Source organism: Conger conger, chromosome 4, assembly GCF_963514075.1.
Source record: "Conger conger chromosome 4, fConCon1.1, whole genome shotgun sequence".
Lineage (NCBI taxonomy): Eukaryota > Metazoa > Chordata > Actinopteri > Anguilliformes > Congridae > Conger > Conger conger.
Genome location: NC_083763.1, coordinates 13212139 through 13233167, shown reverse-complemented (window position 1 = coordinate 13233167; position 21029 = coordinate 13212139). Strand labels below are relative to the sequence as shown.

At 40.7% G+C, this 21029-nt stretch overlaps 2 protein-coding genes across 3 annotated transcripts; one reads left to right on the top strand and one right to left on the bottom strand.

Moving 5' to 3' along the window:
- Positions 1-685: 685 nt before the first annotated feature.
- On the bottom strand, positions 686-9109 carry npl (N-acetylneuraminate pyruvate lyase (dihydrodipicolinate synthase)). 2 transcript variants are annotated; one of them, XM_061237970.1, is made up of 12 exons: positions 8975-9109; positions 8447-8537; positions 8265-8338; positions 6756-6843; positions 6126-6183; positions 5501-5576; positions 4958-5050; positions 4350-4495; positions 3804-3850; positions 3630-3714; positions 3209-3248; positions 686-2138 (listed from the first exon to the last, which is right to left on the bottom strand). In XM_061237970.1, exons 2-12 carry the CDS (start codon positions 8515-8517, stop codon positions 1966-1968), a joined length of 951 nt encoding a protein of 316 aa, XP_061093954.1. In that variant the 5' UTR covers positions 8518-8537; positions 8975-9109; the 3' UTR covers positions 686-1965. The 2 variants fall into 2 exon arrangements, with proteins under 2 accessions (XP_061093954.1, XP_061093955.1); XM_061237971.1 differs by having other exon boundaries at positions 8447-8534; positions 8975-9099.
- A 4097-nt stretch (positions 9110-13206) lies between these two features.
- LOC133126110 (gastrula zinc finger protein XlCGF57.1-like) lies at positions 13207-20569 on the top strand. Its single transcript, XM_061237954.1, has 2 exons — positions 13207-13708; positions 17854-20569. The coding sequence occupies exon 2, from the start codon at positions 17990-17992 to the stop codon at positions 19715-19717; it is 1728 nt and encodes a 575-aa protein (XP_061093938.1). The 5' UTR covers positions 13207-13708; positions 17854-17989; the 3' UTR covers positions 19718-20569.
- Positions 20570-21029: the final 460 nt, after the last annotated feature.

The following is a 21029-nucleotide window of genomic DNA, read 5'->3' as shown; positions in this document are numbered from 1 at the left end:
CATGAAGGAGTTATATCGCTTTTATGAAGACCCAGTCAACTCAGATTAAAATAACTTATATGTAGCAGGTGATATAGGATGAATGGTATTGAAAACAAATAACACCAGGAAAAGGAGAATTGGATGCCTTGAGGGCTACTACAATTCAACATAGGTATATACACCCAGTGATCACTTTATTAGGTAGACCTGTACACCAGCTTGTTGATGCAAATCATGTGGCCAATCACCCACAACAGTCTAGAGCAGGGGTCGGCAACCCTGGTCCTGGAGAGCCGCAGGGTGTGCTGGCTTTCGTTGTTACTTGGCATTAATTGATCAATGAAAGCCGTTGATTGCACAGTTAACTCACCTCACCTGGTTTCTTGGGTCTGAATCGGTTGCTTATTTTAAGGTGGAGACGAAAGCCAGCACACCCTGCGGCTCTCCAGGACCAGGGTTGCCGACCCCTGGTCTAGAGTTTGCAGAGACTGGTGCAAAAAAACAAAAAACATCCAGTGAGCAGCAGTTCTGCTGGCAGAAACACCTTGTTAATAAGAGAGGTCAGAGGAGAAGGGCCAGACTGGTCGAAGCTGACAGGAAGGTGACAGTAACGAAAATAACCACAATTACACAATAGGTCTGATAAATACCTAATAAAGTGCTCATTAATTATACATATGAAATACTTTAAAAAAGACACAAGTTTTATAGAATCCCTTTATTTGTCAGGTAAAAAGAGCAAGAATTTTAAAAATACTGGCAGTCAGTGATTGTTGGTCAGTAAACAATGAATAACCCTTACAGAAAAGTACTTTCTATTTAAAGTGCTGTAATGTACCGACAAGTTGAACCATAAGCATTTGCACCTGAGAAAAATACTGGCTTCAAGAGTTCCTTTATTGGAACTGCTTAAGCAAGGCTGTGCGTATATGACTAAGAACACTCTCCCCAAACAATTTTTTTCAACCTAGGTTGCAGCAACAAGGCTGATCTACGTCGAATCGTGGTATGACCACTTTTCTACCTATAATACAACAGAGCTCTTTACTAAAATTTCTAATTACCAATATCTAATTTTGTTTCTGTTTTTTTGCCCCAATAATTGATATCGTATCGACCACCATGACTGACGTAGATTAACCACATAACTGACATCAAAATGCTTTAAGGATCACAGTGTGTGCTGAAATATAGAATGAAACATAGGTGGATGGAGTCAATGTGTCAATTCTGGCATAATATGGCCAGCTTCATATAGTAAAAAACAAATCTCTAAACACAATAAGAAAGCATAGAAAATGGCCATAGTGTGCTTTCCACCGAAAGTGTATTGCAGTGAATAGCACAGTGGCGTAGAAAAGAACTACATTTAAAATCAATGGGCCTCATGCAAGAACATTTTTTGTAGTCCAATCATAAATGGCTCTTACTTTTTTTGTAAGTATGGCTCATACGGTGGTGCCACATCGGATTCAACAAACGCCCCTAATGTCACAAAACTGTCCTAAATTAAGATGTCCACTATAATACAGTATATAGGATACTGTACGTAGGTTCCGTTGGATAGATGGCCAATGGATTAACAAGAACAATGGACGACTGGTACCTGATTTGGTAGACTGCGTTTCATTCATTTTTGGCTAAATATAATACTATGGCCTTTGATAGGCCTTTTCTTGTTTCTCTTAAAACCCCAAAGTCCACTACAATACGTGTCTGAAAACATTTGATGCAAGAAATGCAGTTGCTGAACCTTGATTCACATTCGCTCTGCGACGCCTAGTTTGAAAGTTTGATCCGAGTTGTGTGTGCCAGGTGAGCTCTTGTTAACATGACGTATACGAGAGGTCAGGACCGGCCATAAATGTTGTTCCTACCGAAGAAAACTTTGTGAATTTCTCTTAAAGTTCTCTCAAATCACTCATTTTAAGAAATCTAAGTGATTGGTTCTTGCATGAGGTCCCAGGAGTAGACGTTTGGGTTTCACCCGTCCGTGTTCTGACGGGGGATGGGCCCGGTCGCGGGGCCCTCTCGGAGTCTCTGCGCGATGGAGACGGCCCGGGGCTGGGGGCAGGGCCGGAGGGGCAGGCGCGGGGGGCCCAGGTCCAGGCCCGAAACCTCGCTCATCAGACTCTTGTTCACGGCCACGTCGAACCCTGCACAGGACACCGTTAGCACCGGGCGATGCGCCGCAGGTCGAAGGTCAATGCGCATTGAAAACGTTTATGTAAACGCGCTCATTTGGGAGGCTCATTTTCACCGTGGGACTGTGGGAGGAAACTGGACTACCTGGAGGAAACCCATGTAAACATGGGAAGATGTAAGCTCCACACAGAAAAGATCTGAGTTGCCCGGGAACCTCCTTCTTATGAGGCATCAGTGCTACAAACAGTGTCACTGTGTAATTCAGCATTACACAGCACTCCAGTATTTACTTGCTCTGCAGACCTGGCCTACACACAACACACTTACAGTATACCTCAGGTTATGTGATAAAGTAGTTCAGGCTAAAGACAAGCTGAAATTCTCAATTTAGTCAATTCCTCAATGTATACAGAACACATCTTAAAGTATATATTCAAACAAAGTGTGGATTTTCATATCAAGGTGATTTTGTGAGATTTGTACCCTGTACCAACAGGCAAATGTCTGTCAATTCTCTGTTCCCCTCCAATCAATATCCTCTCATGCTGCGGTGTGTATTCTTCCCCCCAGAACCGCAGGCTACGCCTCTGCTTCCCCCTCCTCATTTAACTCCCGTCGAATCGGTTCCCCGCCCTCTATAAATTCCCCCCAAAAGATCGGTTTCACTCGCACATACGTCATATCGCGGAGCTAGTGCTGCTCTAACTCCGGTTAAGTGCCTCACTCACTCAAAGGTACAGTGGCTCTGCTCCACAGGGGATTAGTATACTAAATCCCAGAGTGACCAGCCCAGACCCTTAAACACATCTACATTTCAGCAGACACCTGTATCCACGGTGACTTACAGCACTTCACAACATACAATCCATTTATAAAGTCTGATATTGGCGGAAGCGATTCAGGTTCAGCATCCCACTCAGGGGGGCATTGGACCGGCATTGTACTACCTGGAAATCAGATCTTCAATCTCACATTTTAAACATTACACTACACTGCCACCTTGTGTTGCATAGCTTCTGTGCAACATCAACACCTCCATCTAATGAGCTTGACTGAACAGAAACACATGCTGGCCACTTACCCAGCTTCACTGCATAGGAAATGCCATCCTGCACCTCGAACTGAAGAGGAAGGAAAAGAAAGTCAGTCAAACTTAAACACGGTCATATACGTATATGAGAAAGTAGTCTGCATCTAAGCAGACTGACATAAGGTATATACAGGAATGGGCAAAAATACACTAAAATCTTCTAACAAAATACTGAATCTATAAACTACAGTCAAGATGGTGGTGCATAACTGAAATATGTATTTGCATGTACTTATTTCTTATGCTAAAAGGGCTCATCACCACTTATTACAAATGATCCTTAATACAACCCTTATTACAAATGATATAAATATACAGTACACATGGAAATATGTAGTTCAGATGCATTGATTTCACATACCACCCGTCCATGTGTATGAATCGTAGGTCTGTGAGAGTCGGTGGTACCGACCTGTAAAGTTCTGGCCCGGGTGAGGTCCCCCTTTTCAAAAGCTGACAGGATGCTATTCGCTTTTCTTCCCAGGTAGTTGTATGTGCTAGAGACAGGAGCGACACAAAAAGGTTTGTTTTCCTACCCCCAATCACTCTTCTGGAAATGGAATAAGACCCTGAAACTGACACTGACCTGCCCACCGCACCATTGGCACCCATTACCAGAGCAGCTAGCAGCTGCTGCAACATGACATGGAAAAATGCTATTTCAGTCACAATAACCATGACAGTGCAGGGGCCGGCAGGGTTCAGCAGCTACCGCGGCACGGTATACAAGCTAGGGACGCTATCAGAAAATGAGCCACCAAGGTGGTTAGCGACAAAATGATTTGTCGACTATTTTCCTCACACACAGATTCATACAACAAGAGTTGAGTTGTCGTCCACTCCATCTGTCCAAATATGCTCTCAAAATGTCATTTGACAAGATGCATAATTACAGCATAAACCCTCAATTTATTATTTACTTGACTGCAGAGTGTAAAAGATTAAAACCGTTGTGTGCAACACTACAAGAATTTAAATTATTTTCCCTCACCTCTCCATCCACCTAACTGTAGGACTATACATCAGTGTGTCTATTTTATCTGATATCACTCTCACTCACATCCAAAATATTTAGTGAGAAATGCCCTGTGGATACAGCAAGAAAGTATAGTAGCAAGGACAAAATGCTGACCTCATCCATTCCGTAAAGGATTGACCAATCAGATGGACAGTAACTGACACACTGGCCAAAGTCCATCAGGTCACTACCACTGAACTTTAACCCCCGAAAGGAGGGAATCTGTTTCTCTATCCCTTCTAATACATCTCTGGCTAACACTGGAGAGGGAGAGAGAGGGGGAGGGGGGGAGAGAGAGAGAGATCAAGATGTAATTTTTAAAGGCAGCAACAAAAATGGCATGAGTTTATCAACATTACAGACATTGCCAATGACATACATTTACAGTAATTCCATGAAGGTGAAACCCTAATTTCTGTAAGAAATATGAGACACTCAAAATTCTCTGATCATAATCATTCATTCCCGATCAGGGGCAAAAATCACCCGGAAAAATGTGTCAACAAAGCCAGACAAAAAAAAAAGGGTCAACAAAGCCCAGATTTCATTCTTTTAAAGAGAAGAGAAGTGGACCAGGTCCCTGTTTCATGAAGCAGGATAACTGAGTTAGCTGGATAACATTACATTACAGTAAGTGTTAAGTGTTAAGTATTACATTACAGTAATGGCATTTGGCAGACGCTCTCATCCAGAGCGACGTTGACGCTCCGGTTGACACTCACGGTTAACCCCGGTCAGCGCCGGGATGTGGTAGTAGTAGAAGGCAAGGTCAGGGGCGGCTGCAGCCACTTCCTGCAGGAACTGCCTCAGCACACCTGGGGAGGAAGCAGGGGAAACATTAGGCCACAGAAAGGGAAGGAAGATCATGAAGCACTCTCCCTAACCATACCAGGAATACAACTGCAAACATGCATTAACCGTTACCTATACAGGGTAGCTTGACTAAGAATGCACGCTCTTTTACAGGACTGTTAATGTGCCCCCCCATGTACCCTGACCTGCATATCTTATCCCATTACCCACAGATAACCCACGCAGAAGAACAGGGAGAGCATTCAAACTCCAGACAGAAAGGGATTCGAACCCCACTGCGGAAGGCACCAGTGCTATCCCCTGCACCGCCATACCACAAAGTCAGGTGGGAAAACGGCAATGCGTGATTCAAAGTGGCGCAAGTACAAAGCCAGCAGAGGAAACAGAAGGAGAAAGAGTTGGTGATTCTGCGGGGTGTGTACTTCTGAGAACAAGGTCTCCAGGGTGCTCACCTGCATCGGAGGGTTTGAACACGCTGGGAGACACCACTGCTATCCCATCAGCCCCTGCTCTGGCTGCGTGTCGTGCCTGTAGGGAGCACAGCGGGCAGAGTGGTGGCTTACCACCGTGCCGCGACCCACGGAGTGTCCGCGAAGCGTCTTACATGCCAGCAGGGGGTGCAGTAGTGCAATCTGTCAAATTTTTGATACTTTCTATCTCAAACATGTTTCTAACCAAAACGTTGAACCATTTCGAACTTTGTTCTGAATATCAGCCAAAAGGCGATTTCAAACTGTCAGTAATCTAGAAAAAGTCTGTATTATTAGAATAAATTATTATACATGGCTAAAGTACCAGTAACAGTATGTACTAGTGTGCTGAAGACAATGGGAGAGTACAGAAGAGTGTAATTTTAGACTATAATGTACATTGTTTTATATGGTAATCAATGTGTATGAGCATATAACTGTGCACCACAGTGTATAGGAGGTTCTGAGTGTTTAACTCTGTTTTTGCTGTGTTAGAGGTTGGAGGCTAGTACAGTACTGCAGTGTTTATGAGGGTATATGAGTCCTGTGTTTTGGTAGGTGTAGGGTTGTGTACTACATGGCATAGCAGTGGAAAGTGTTTATGTACCAGGTCCTGGGAGTCCTTCAGGCTCATACAGCCCACATGAATGATCACCTGCTCCAGCCTGACAAGAGGAAGAAGAGACACATGCGGGGATGTGATCTTTCCTGACCGATCACCACATTCTGATTTGGTGTTCAGAACCTAAATAGTCCCTGAGGTCACTAGTGACTGGCTCTCTTGCTGAGCATTCTCTCCTGTTAACATTTACATTTAACATGTTTCACCATTCGAACTCTGACTCTTTTTTAAGAAATATTTGGTAGCAGCAGCCCAGACTTGTGAACCTCTTAATAATTAATCAACCTGTGCAGTGATGGGAAAAACCAGAGCACCTCTGGTAGTAAACTGCAAGAAGAAGTCTGTCTAAACAACTATTTTAGTCTCGGAATGAGACTTAAGGCCTTTTTTTTCTTCTCTGAAGTAAAAAATATTAGCTAGTTTTAAGTTACTGTTTGCTTCACAGGTGAAGTTTTCTAACCCCCGTTAGCGTATCTTGAAACGAGTCCAAGTGGCTTATCCCATTGGCTATATTTTTATATTTTAAGTCTAAACATAAGACTAAAACACTTAATGGCGTCAACCTGTGTCTGGGAAGTGTTTGAAGTGCCGGTTATTCTCCCCGACAAGCCTTACCTTCCCTTTCCTTTTCCACACCACTCTTCCGCCAGTTTCTTCCTCTCCTCCACGGTGAGAGACATGCCCTCTCCAGTCGTCCCGTTCACTAGAGAATCCACAGTTCCCCGTCTCAGCATATTTCGCAGGACAATTTCTTATGTGATTTCAAATTGATTGGTCACTTGGGATTTTTATTTAACATGATCATATTTCAGTTTTAGTGTAAACACACAGTACACTGTTCAGTGTTAATTCAACTCTAACAGAGTTTATATAATAATAATAATAATAATAATAATAATAATAATAATAATAACAACTTTATTTGTATAGCACTTTTCGAGCATACAGCACAAGGTGCTTTATAGTTGTGAAAAAAAATACCATAGACACAATGCCACAAGGATAACACAATACTATAGAGTATGAGTCCAATAAGGACCATATGTACTGAAATTCTATATGTGCTGTTTGCCCCAGGTGTTGTTATGTTGTTATGTGCAATGAAATATAGGATATTTTTGATAAAAGCTGACATTCCTGACGACCAGCCGGCTGTACAATGGAGGTATGGGTGCATTCGGGTATGAAAGTTTAAAACATGAAAATACATTTCAAAAAGGGTGAACAGCACTGATAGCTATGTTTTCAACTATCAGTTTAAGGGCCACATGGTCTGCAATCAGCAACCAAGTAAAAAAACTATGTGTGTGGGAGAGGTAGCTGTGTAAATAACTGCTTATTTAGCTAATTCAGTGCTGAGTAACAACAAAAACCAGCCCACTCTATGTCTGTCACGGACAAGGGTTGCAGACTAATGTGATAATGTCTGATTTTCAAAGATTTTGCTCACCACTCCCACCTTTATCTATAAGGATGCGTTTATACACTTCCTGTGGCTAATGGATTTTGAGAGTGGAATTAATGCTTAAACCAGCTGGCTGTCCAATTAGCTGACATTAGTTAGGCACATGCCTGGGACCCGGAAGGTTGGTGGTTCAAGCCACTGTGAAGCTACGATAAGATCTGCACAGCTGTTGGGCCCTTGAGCAAGGCCCTGAACACCGTATTGCTCCAGGGGATATTGTCCCCTGCTTAGTCTAATCAAATGTAAGTTGCTCTGGATAAAAGCGTCCACTGAATAACAAGCTATTATTATAAATTATTAGCACATACTGAAACACTTATGAGTAACACTGTAACACTGATACCAAGCTCAGGGAGATGCCAGGAAAGATGTAGCTATTTGACTCAATGTGAAGATCGTTGTTTTTTATTTGGGAATTTTCCGAAGACATATCAAGGGCAGTGAAACATTTCCAGGACAAAATTATTTTCAAGGATTTTTCGGGACCGTGGGAGCCCTGCGAACAAGCATTACTCAAAGCAAACAGTAGCCTAAGCATAATGATTGCGAGTTTCATACACAAAGGCGTCATTACGTCACCAGACGGTTAATGAGTCGACACGTGCAGTTAGAGGTGCTGTTACAGACAGGGGACACTTATTGAGAATCGGGAATCTTACCGAACACATTCCGCACTCCCTGATGTTCCAGAAGGTAGTCAATGTATAACCCAATAACAGGCAGATTAATCTCACTAAAAAACAATGACAGCAGGAGGGGTGTTAGGATTCATAAGAGTGTCTACGCCTAAGGCATCGGCCGAATTGCAGCACTGTTACGGGTGACAAGTCAGAGATCCTACCCTTGAGGAGTGAGAGGGGTGAAGGTAGCAGCTACCAGTCCCGTGAGTTTTTTGCCAACAGGGGAATCCATGGTTGAAAGGGTGAACTCTTCTGAAAAATACAGTCAATAAAAACACAACTGACATATGCTATTTTCTGCAACTGCACCTATTAGTATCTATTAGTATACATTTCTGCTGTTACTTTAGTAGGCTACAAAATTATGTAATTTATTGAAGTTTTTTTTCATAAAAAGTGAAACTTTGAATGCTTATGAAACTTATGAATGGTACTTACGTCAGATAACGGTAATCTACTACTACCGTACACGTACTGGTTTATTACTAATACATTCTTATCTTATTGACTGTAACGTCATGTTCGTTGTTTATGGCTACAATAACGCTATTGTGTTTGCTCTGTATTCCATGCACTAGCTCCTATATGGAGGATAATATTGCACTGTCAATCAGATCATTCAAAGGCGTTACATCAGAGATTTTATCATATCTGCCACAGTTTAAGCGCGTTATAAACATCCACTGTACCTTTCAGAAGAACGGATCGGTTCAGTTCGATTTGACGTAATAAACCGGTGTTAGACGCTTCGAAATTCAGCAATGAGAATTATCTACTACCCAGCTCTTCTGCGGAATTTCCATTTATACACTCGAAGACAAACAGCGGATCAAGTCATGTGAGGTAGCGCTAGTCACATGAGCTCAGCCTGTTGGGCAATGTAGTTTGTTCAGTCGAATGTGGTTCGCCAGAAGTTTAAAGGAAGGAATTTAATTGCATAGCCTATCCACAAATCCCGTTTTTTTTTTTTTTTTTATCAAGTCGGACAAAGGTTGCTTTTATATAAAATGTAACGACTGTTATACTGCTACAGCTACAGATATGTGTGTAGGCCTAGGCTATAGCAAAGTGCTGACGCTGTGTTTTATTTATTTCCCATCCCTGAGTCATTGCTGGTCTCCTCCACACGAGACACCGTACGCTGGATCTTTTGCATTTGCAGTAAACGTTGATTTTACTTCGTGCAGAGTGTCACCATCCCATATTTTAGACCGAGCTAAACACAATAGAAAGCAGAGTTGGAAAAAGTACCCAGAAATGATACTTAAGTGAAAGTATGGGTACTGTGTAAAAATCCTATGTACGTAAGTATTAGAAAATAAATATTTGTAAAAATTGGTAGCGATATGCGATGATGAAATTAAGGGACAAAGGGCACATTTTCCTGCATTGATCTCGAATTCTTGCAAGTTTATTGTTCTTTTCGATAACATCAGTCAAACATCAGTCAAACATCAGTTTAGGAGTTTTTACTCTTTACCATGCACAATAATTCCTGTTAATTGTAGGAATCAGACTGTAATGTAATGCTGCAGATAACTTGCTAGAGAAGTTTTCGCTCTCAGATCTGGACTACTTGAAACTCTTTAATTGGGGCATTTAAACACACGAATGGACAATAAATCACATTAGTTAAACAATATTAGCTGACTAACGTGGCCAAGAACAGCTGGGCTTATGTTAACGTTAAGGCTAGCTAGCTATGATGGCACTTCTTCACCAGTAGCAGTGATGAAATTAAATATGCTGCGCTTCAGCTGGTGTCTAATCGGGCATTGCACAATGACCAATCAGAATGGGTGTGCTGGGTTCATTAACCATTGATATGGGGTTTGATTAGCTATTTGAAATAAAATAGGGATTGATATTTTGGCCTGAGAAAAAAAAAGTTTGGACCTGTGTAATGTGTAATGAGTAGGCTACTTTCAATGTGCAAATAAAAATTGTAAGAAGTAAAAAGTATGGTTTATTTCTCTGAAATGTAAATGAGTTACAAGTACAAGTATGCATATATAAACTTAAAAACACTCACGTGAAGTACAAATCCCCTTAATTAGTACCTAAGTATAATAGCAAATGGGCGTTTCTAAGGATCCAAAGATATTCAGGGCTTAGCCCAGGACTCTGTAGGGTGCTCCAGGGGCATACTCCCCAGGGGAAATAGTTTTTACATTTCAGTTGGTAAATATACCAAACACTCCACTAAAATACATTTCTGAAAACATTTGGTGAGACATAAGCTGTGCAGTTGCTGAATCTTGATTCATATTTGATCTGCAATGCCTAGTTTGAAAGTTTGATCGGAGGTTCTGCACTGTGAGGCTCTCCATAGGGGATGAATGGAGTGCATTTGCATGATTCATACGACAGGTTAGGACCACTCATAAATGCTGTTCCCATCGACAACATTTTTTTACATACAAGAAAATTGGTGAACCCGCCATTCTCTTAAATTGTGATTTTAAAGAATATAATATGATTTAAGAACAAATATGTTCATGAGTGGTTCTTGGATGACTGTCACTGTATTTGGCTCTGCCAATCGATTGCATGTCTCTCCACATGTTTTCTCATGTTATAGGTACAATAGGTAGTTTCGGACTTCTAACAGTCAAAAGAGGAATTGCAGCAACAAACACGCTCAAACCACAACACCCCTTCTCTGTGAACGACGTTGATATGCCATTTCAATTGGTTTCAATTTCATGTTTTGGTACAGAGTGCCAGCCCATCAACTGAAACCCGAATTTAGGGACTATAAACACAGTCAGAGAGTGAGTCAACATGTCAGTGAGCCTTTTTCAATGATAGGAAGGGATTTACAATGGTCTTGTAACAATGTATTAACACAAAAATCTTACCTATTATACCCTTTGGTTTGGAAAGGGACTTGAAATCCAGAAAGTCCTTGCAGCCCAATTAATGTACCTGGTATGGGTTGTTCCTTCTTGCCATTCTCTTGCTGAATGCACATTGTCACAAAGTATGTCTCATCTCAAGATAGTTTAATAGTTAATTTATACAGCACCACATGTTTCAGCCAGATCAGACCAAAAAATAGGATAAGCTATGCTAAAGGACAATGTCTAAATTACACTCAGTAATTACACACTTACACAATTACACACTTCATTAGGTATTTATTAGATTTAGACTTCTACTGCTGTAGTCTATTCACTTGTTACAATGTGCTGTGTGCTCAGAGATGTTCTTCTGGAAACCACTGTTGTAATGTGTGGTTATTTGCATTACTGTCACCTTCCTGTCAGCTTTGACCAGTCTGGCTGTTCTCCTCTGACGTCTCTCAAAAACAAGGTGTTTTTGTCTGCAGAACTGCTGCTCACTGGATTTTATTTTGTTTTTGCACCATTCTTTGCAAAAAAGACTAGTGCGTGTGAAAATCTCAGGAGATCAGTCGTTTCTGAGATACTCAATCCACCCTGCCTGCCACCAACAATCATTCCATGGTCAAGGTCACTTAGATCACATTCTGATGGCTGATGTGAACATTAACTGAAGCTCCTGACCCGTATTTACATTATTGTAACCATTGCACTGCTGCCACACAATTGGCTGATTAAATAATCGCATTTACATTTACATTTTTGTCATTTGGCAGACGCTTTAAATCCAAAGCGACTTACAAGTGCATAGGTTCTTCCACAAGTTAAAAGCATCAAATCCATACATAGAAAAACACGCATTAAGAGCTGTTCTAAACAGAAAGACAATAGTCATCATCAGTGCAATTTTGTAAACTTTTTTTATTCAGGATTAGGGTTAGACAAGAGGGATATTGGAAGTGGGTGACTGGGAGGAAATCAGGAAGGAAGACTAAGGTACAGTCTGAAAAGGTGTGTTTTTAGTCTGCGTCGAAATATGGGGAGGGATTCTGTGGTCCTGACAGTGGTAGGCAAGTCATTCCACCATTGAGGAATCAGAATGGAAAACAGTCGTGGACTGTCCAGAGTGGACTTCTATTGCTCTAGCTCACATGCTTCAAGGTTGCTTCATGCCTCTGAATGTAAACAGCTGTTATTTGAGCATTTATGTTTGCTTGAATGAGTCTGCCCATTCTCCCCAGTCCTCTGTCATTAGCAAAGTGTTTTCAGCCACAGAACTGCTGCTTACTGGATGTTTTTTGTTTATGGCACCAGGAGGGCAGCTGTGTCTGAAATGCTTGAACCATCATGTCTGGCCAAAGTCACTTGGATCACACATCATTGGCCATTCTAATATATGGTTTAGACTTGACAGTGTAACATGCTTTATATATGCATTATATTTTATAAGGAACATTTTTACTTTACTACACCTATTCATGCGATTATCTAATCCAATTGTGTGGCAGCAGTTCAATGCATACAATCATGTAGATACGAGTCAGGGGCTTCAGTTAATGTTCACATCAGCCATCAGAATGGAGAAAAAATGTGATCTAAGCAACTTTGACCATGGAATGATTTTTGGTGGCAGACAGAGTGGTTTGAGTATCTCAGAAACTGCTGATCTCCTGGGATTTTCACGCACACTAGTCACTAGAGTTTGCAAAGAATGGTGCAAAAAAAAAAAAGAAAAGAAAAGTGCAGTGATGCAGTTCTGCAAACAGAAACGCCTTGTTAATGAGAGACGTCAGAGGAGAATGGCCAGACTGGTCAAAGCTGACAGGAAGGTGACGGTAACGCAAATAACCACACATTACAACAGTGGATCATTTCTGAACACAGAACGCATCACATCTCTAAGTGGATAGGCTACAGCAGTAGAATTCTAAATAAAGATGTCTAATAAAAAACTCATAAAGTGCTCACTGAGTGTAGAAGACTGTGGAAAAATACCACACTGCGGACGTTTCAGCCACGAAGACCCACCTCTCGCTCCGCCTCTTCCCTCTGACAAAGCTCAGAGAATGAAAGCGACACATCCGGGAGTATTTGACAGTCGGATCCGAGGCTCGCAACGTATTTGACTTTATTTTTACTAGCTATGGCAATAAGTGATTGCAAATTACGAGAATAATTAGCTCACTCTTTACCTAGCATTAGGTAATTACATGTTGTCTGCTAATGACGTGGCTAATGAGAAGCGAAGAGACAAAGGAAAATTGTTACATGTATTGATAAAATGCATGTTGGTTGATTTTTTTTCTCTCTTCGACAGCTGTATCTACCAACAAAACGCGTCCTACTTACGTTAAATATTCCGTTTAACAACCGATATTTAAATCAGTTGTCATCACTCGTGTAGCTGAGATGACATAGCCAGTGTCCGCCGATTAGGCTACTGTAAGCAAAGCGCGTAGTCTCTGACAGTGGCATCGTCTGTTTTCGCCACGAATTCCCGAAAATTCCCGGAGTGGCTGCGACAGAAACGCCTAGATAACGGAATCAGCCGACGTGAGGCCTGCAGGTGAAATAATTAATGTAAGTTGGCTTTACAAAATCTCGATAGATTGATACTTAGATATCTTAGCGCGTAGAGAGTGTAAATCTGTGGCAAAATATTTGGAGGACAGTTCTTATATCAGTGCATGAATCGATTAGCTAGTTAAACTCGACGTAATGAATTCTGGTAATTTGGGACACTTTGTAAATGTGAGTCTGCATTCAACAGTGGTCTTAATAAGATACCCTTAACACTGTATTTTTGGAAGCTTCACGTTCTTAGCTAACGTGATCGCTCAATTCTTTTTTACTTCTGCTTTTTTAGGTATTCTGCTGCTGTAGCCTATCCACTTAGAGGTTCGACGCGTTGTGTGTTCAGAGATGCTCTGCATACCACTGTTGCAATGTGTGGTTATTTGCGTTACTGTCACCTTCCTGTCAGCTTTGACCAGTCTGGCCCTTCTCCTCTGACCTCTCTCGTTAACATGTCGTTTTTGCCTGCAGAACTGCTGCTGACGGGGTGTTTTTTTTGTTTTTCGCACTATTCTCTGCAAACGTGCGAGAATGTTGTACGTGAAAATCCCAGGAGATCAGCAGTTTCCGAGATATTCAAACCACCCTGTCTGGCACCAATAATCAGTCCATAGTGTTTGCATAACTGTCTGCTTGAACCAGTCTGGTTTTTGTCCCCTCTGACCTCTCTCATTAACAAGGTGTAAATCTTTTTTCGCACCATTCTCCGTAAAATAAGAAGGCTGTTCTACATGAGAATCCCCGGAGATCAGCATTTTCTTAAGCACTCAAACCATCCTGTTTGGCACTAACAATTATTCCATGGTCAAAGTCGCTTAGATTAAAAAACAACCAGTGAGTGAAAATTTTGTGGGTGAAAACACCTTGATTATGAGAGAGTCCAGACTAGTTTAAGCAGACAGGAAGGCAACAGTAACTCAAATAACCACGTGTTACAACAGTGGTATGCATTAGAGGATAAGAAATAAGTACAGTAACAGTAAGACACAATAAAAGGAAATGCAAAGATAGAGATTTTTAAAAAGGGAAAAGGCACAGCAAATAGTCATCAGTCATTACTGAAGGAAATTTTGTAAAAATAGCTTTAAAGCCAATATTCTTCTCTGCACTGGTTGCTGGTTGTTTTTTCTCAACAACAGTCTCTACAGAGAATGGTGTGAAAAACAAAAGCAGTTCTGTTGGCGAACACACCTTGTTAATGACAGGGGTCAGAGGAGAAGGGCCAGACTGTTCAAAGCTGACAGAGAGGTGACAGTTACTGAAATAACCACACATCACAACAATGGTATGCAGAAGAGCATCTCTGAACACACATCACATCGAAACTTGCAATGAATGGGCTACAGTAGCAGAAGATCAATAAGTCCTAAAAGTCTAATAAATAGTGGTCACTAATTTTTTTTCAGAACATAAGGAATACAACAAGGATAAGAAATAAGTACAAAGTAAGACGATAAATAAACAGTAAAACTATAAAAAGTACATGTAAAACGGTAACGTTAAAACCAAAGGCACAGCAAATAGCCATCAGTCATTACAGAAGGCAATTTTGTAAATGTAGTTTTTAAGGCTAGTTTTTAGAGCAGAAACAGTCAGCAGACCTAATATTTTATAGAATGCTGTTCCAGAGCCTAGGGGCCATTACAGCAACGGCTCAACCACCGTTTGATTTAATCTAGACTCTGGAACAGCCAAAAGTCCAAGGCTAACCAACCTGAGAGGCCTCTGAGAACAGTAAGGAGTTAAAAGATCACTGAGTTACTCATTACATTACATTATTGGCATTTGGCAGACGCTCTTATCCAGAGCGACGTACAGTTGATTAGACTAAGCAGGAGACAATCCTCCCCTGGAGCAATGCAGGGTTAAGGGCCTTTCTCAAGGGCCCAACTGCTGTGCGGATCTTATTGTGCCCAACGACCTTGCATGTCCCAGTCATTTACCTTAACCACTACGCTACAGGCCGCCCCTACTCGGTCTGCAAACCACATCTATGTAACTATAACGAGCAACAAGGGACTATAAACCAGGGCGGCCTGTAGCGTAATGGTTAAGGTAAATGACTGGGAAACACAAGGTCGGTGATTCGAATCCCAGTGTAGCCACAATAAGATCCGCACAGCCGTTGGGCCCTTGAGCAAGGCCCTTAACCCTGCATTGCTCCAGGGGAGGATTGTCTCCTGCTTAGTCTAGTCAACTGTACGTCGCTCTGGATAAGAGCGTCTGCCAAATGCCAATAATGTAATGTATAGTGAGTGCAGTATTGAACCTCAATATCTCACCCGTTTCAAAACCAATCTCAATGCCATTTCTCAGATCTACTACAATGGAAACTGGCTCGCCAAAAACCGCTTTTGGTATTGCTACCTTGCACCATTTCTGTGTTATGGATACCTTGTGCACAAAACATTAAGACTTTTTGCGCAAAAATGACTCAATTTAAATCAAATAAACAGATCTCGACACAAGGCTACTCATTCTGTATTCAAGGATGCAGACATATACGTGCTTTTTCTAATTTCATTTGCATTTTATTACATTTGAATTATAAATTAAAATTAAACATTTCAACGATTAATTGTCCAAAGATTTAACCATGGGGAGACACTAATTAGGCTAATTGAACGTTCTATTATTTAACGGACATGAGAATCAATAAAGACCGTTAGCCATGTTCAGCGACTGTATCGAGGGTAGGCAGTAGATGGCATGGAGCACGCTGACATTAGCAGCAGACAGCTTGACAGACTGTCTAAAGTGGAGTCAAGCAAGCGCTCAATTTATGAAAACAGAGTACCGCAAATAATCGGATACAGTAAAGCGAGGGGGCCAAAAAGAGCCAGATGTGTTGACGTACATACAGAACGGAAAATGTATAGCACTCCTGGATGGAGTTTCTCAGTCAGGGGCGTCTACCTTAGCAAGTTTAGCTATATTGGCTAGCTACCATTAGTAAAGATATGGGGTATCCGTTTTTCCGACCTGCACTGTATGAAATTAAACTCAGACTAATTATACATTAATTTTGCTAGCCAGCTCAGTGTGATAACCGTGCAGTATTAGCTAACTAATAATGTATTTGTAGAATAATAAATGTAGCTAGCTAACTTAACTCAAGTTAGCTAGCTACTGTAGCTCTAGCTCAATGTAACCGCTAGCTCTACGTGAAGTAACTGTTATATTGGGTGTGATCAGGTGACTACGGTTATTTTTTTAGCAGGACTTTAGTGGCTAGATTAGATAACTAGCTATAACTTCATATGGCCAGCACCTATGGCGAAGCTTAAAATTGTCTAATAAATGTTCCCTTTCATAATTAGTTTATGTTATCCAAATTGTGTTATCCAGGTTGCTAGCACTATGATACATTGGCCTCTCTTGTTCAAATGGGCAAAACTAGCCTATACCAATGTGTTTTGTTCATTTGTATGAGTAATTTACAGTGTAGCTAGTAAGTAACTGTTAGACCTAAAAACAACTATTCTATCTATATTAGCTAAATATACGGCAACAACAAGCAACCAGTGCAGAGAAGCCAATATTCTTCTGAACAACAGTCTCTACAGAGAATGGTGCAAAAAATGAAAAACATCCAGTGAGCAGCAATTCTGAGGGCCTCCTCTAAACTATCTGTTAATTAGAGTTCAGAGGATAATAGCCTGACTGGTTCAACCTGACAGGAAGGTGACAGTTACTGAAATAACTACACATTTCAACAATGGTATGCAGAAGATTATCTCTGAACACACAACACATTGACACTTGAAGTGGATGGGCTAGAGTAGCAGAAGAAAAATAAGTCTAAAAAATATGTCTAATAAAGACCTAATAAAGTGTATAAGGAGAGCAATAATCTCACCGGGGTGTCCCAACCGAAATTACAAATTATCCAATAGCCAATCAAATCGAATAGTTTTTCTTGTGTTTTGCAAAACACTCATCCACAGGCAAAATAATAATAAAAAAACAGAATAGAAATGACTTGCGGTCCTTTGGGATTTGGAGCGTCATAGTTTAGGATAACATAGCCTGATTGTAGTCCCAAATTTCTGGCTCTTAATGTAACTGTACATTCTGAATTAGAAGGAAAGACTAAATCAGGGATGAAATCAGGGGTTTAAGGCTGAATCCCTTCCACCATTTCCCTCCAGGAGCTGCCCTTCTGCACACCTTTGAGCAGCAGTATGATGCAGGCAGGAGTGTGAGACGAGGCACTGAGACAACCCTACCAGAGCTAACAGGATCAGACTGAAAGAAGAGGAACTCAGTGGTCTGGAGTCTGTCCGCATGGAAGAGGCAGAGACAAAGTGCGCTGCACCAGGACTCAACACACTCGAGACAGAATGGGTTACAGCACACAGTGAGGTCAATGATGCACACCACATAGACACAGTACTGATAAAAACAGAAACTGATCTGGGCACCAACAACACCGGGGAACTTACAGAGAGCCTGGATTTTACAAAGATGGCATATGAAACCCATCTGCACCCTGACCAAATCAAAACTGAGATTGATGATGGAGGCTACAATGAGGCTGAACCCATCGGTGTCATGGATGATATTCAATGTGTAGTCATTAAATCTGAGGAAGTCAAGCTTGAATCCAGTGAAATGTTAGAGAGTGATCTCATGAACACTGTGAATTATGGAGATGGTGTTGATCACAAAGGCCAGACTGACCCATGGCAGTGTGCAGGAGAGCCAAATCCAAACAGCGAAATACCAAGTGAAGAAATGTGTAGTTCCACCCAGCTATCAGAATTAATCCAAGAGGAGAGAATCCGTTCAGGTGAAAAGCCCCACCAATGTTCTCAGTGTGGGAAGTGTTTTTTTAAAGCATCCACTTTACAGAAACACCTGAGAATGCATACAGGAGAAAAGCTCTACACATGTACCCAATGTGAGAAGTGTTTTCTTCGAAAATTTCATTTAATCATCCACCAGAGAATTCATACAGGTGAAAAGCCCTACAAATGTGATCAGTGTGAGAAGTGTTTTGTTCAGAAATCTCATTTAAACAGCCATCAGAGAATTCATACAGGAGAAAATCCCTACACATGTACTCAGTGTGGGAAGTGTTTCTTTTTAAAACATCTTTTAAACACCCATCAGAAAATTCATACAGGTGAAAAGCCTTATACATGTACTCAGTGTGGGAAGTGTTTTTCAAGGAAATCTTCCTTAAACATCCATCACAGAATTCATACAGGAGAAAAGCCCTACACTTGTACTCAGTGTGGGAAGTGTTTCGTTAATAAAGCCCATTTAAGTACCCACCAGAGAATTCATACAGGTGAAAAGCCCTACACTTGTACTCAGTGTGGGAAGTGTTTCCTTAATAAATCTCATTTAATTACCCACCAGAAAATTCATACAGGTGAAAAGCCCTACACATGTACTGAGTGTGGGAAGTGTTTCTTTCATAAACATCTTTTAAGCACCCACCAGAAAATTCATACAGGTGAAAAACCCTACGCATGTACAGAGTGTGGGAAATGTTTCTTACATAACCATCTTTTAAGCACCCACCAGAGAATTCATACAGGTGAAAAGCCATACACATGTACTCTGTGTGAGATGTGCTTTTCACAGAAATCTCAATTAAGTCGCCATCTGAGGACTCATACAGGAGAAAAACCCTACACATGTACTCAGTGTGGGAAGTGTTTTAGTCATAAATCTCATTTAAATATCCACCAGAGAAGTCATACAGGTGAAAAACCCTACATATGTACTCAGTGTGAGAAGTGTTTCTTAACAAAATCTTCCTTAAACATCCATCAGAGAATTCATACAGGAGAAAAGCCCTACCAATGTTCTCATTGTGGGAAGGGTTTTACTACAGCATCTGCTTTACAGATACACCTGAGAATCCATACAGGGGAAAAGCCCTACACATGTAATCAGTGTGGGAAGTGCTTTCTTCAGAAATCACATTTAAATTGCCACCAGAGAATTCATGTAAAGCCTCGACTCGGAGAATACTTTTTTTTCCAAAATCTCTTTAAGTAACCACCTGGTAAATTATACAGAAACGTGCCCATTTCAAACATTAAACAACATAAATTTGCAGCAAAACCTCCCTAAAGAACCAATGATACTCCAAACCTACTACAACACAGGCTCTTCTTCCTTTGGTTTTCATATGAAAAAATGTATTGAAATAGATTATCGCCTGCAGTTTTTATAGCAAACCTTTCTTGTATTGTTGTGTGTCTGTATGTAGTTTCCCTCACATCATTTGCTGATACCCACACCGATTCCAATATTGATAGCGATGTTGATAGCTGTCACTTGCTTCTTTTTCCTGCCCAGAGATAACGGATACAAACTTACTGGATAGCTAATTCTGGAACAGTGATGTGGCTGTACACTGTCCTTCTCAAATGAACAGTGTTTTGGACAGCGTGATGAAACAACAGCCAAGTGACTGGGGTTGCATTTTTATTATGTGCCAAGTGTCCTGGACTGTAATATATCTGATTCTTTAATATATTTAATTATCTTATATTAAATGTGAAAAGTTTGCAATGATGAAAATATATTCAAATGTATTTATTCGGAAAGGAATTTTGAACTGCTGCTTAGATATGGAAATAAACATGATAACTGGTAACATGTTAAGTAAAAGAAAGCCCAAGTCTATGGAAGAAAATAAGTGTAAACTGTGAAATTGATATATCTGAATTTATTCATTTTGTATTCATATCTCAAAAAGAGCTTGGTTTTTCCCAGAATTTCCTCAAATGCAGTTCTTACAAATTCAGTTTTTTTCAAATTCAGTTTGTAAAAAATCAGTTTTGTACCAATATTCTTATTATAAAAACAAAAACAATAAAAAAATTATCCAAACAATTGATCAAATCTTTTTTTTCCATTATTTTCTTCCATACAAGGGTGTTTACCTCTGTTTTATTGCCAACTCTGGAAAGATGTGCTCCACCACTGTTACCACATAACTCTCACCAGGTTTCACCAGGTTGGGCTGGCTGCAGCGTATCATGTTGAGTGGTAATCTAAAACTAAAGCCAACATCACACTGAGATGTTTTTGATGTGCTCACTTACTGTATGTAATAGGCAACGATTAAATCATGTGTTTAAAAAATATGTTGTTTCATTCTTGACCACGCTGATTTTTGAAAATTGCCAGTGATAGCTAGTTGGGTAACAATCAACTTGTTTTAATCTAGTTGGCTAGCCAGATAATTTTTATAATCCTTTATGGACATATGTAGAGAGCCACTTTTGTGGGAATTTAGCCAGGAGATAACACTCAAACTCCCTTAAATATTTCTTGAGACAAGCTAGCAGTCATCCTACAC

Excerpts from the sequence above, each read along its gene's own strand:
- npl (XM_061237970.1), bottom strand. The coding sequence starts at position 8,517 with ATGGATTCCCCTGTTGGCAAAAAACTCACGGGACTGGTAGCTGCTACC. Across the intron at positions 6,844-8,264 it reads GGGAGTGCGGAATGTGTTCG|TGAACGGGACGACTGGAGAG; the intron begins GTAAGATTCCCG and ends TGGATTCTCTAG. Across the intron at positions 6,184-6,755 it reads TGTGGAAAAGGAAAGGGAAG|GCTGGAGCAGGTGATCATTC; the intron begins GTAAGGCTTGTC and ends TCCTCTTGTCAG.
- LOC133126110 (XM_061237954.1), top strand. The coding sequence starts at position 17,990 with ATGGAAGAGGCAGAGACAAAGTGCGCTGCACCAGGACTCAACACACTC.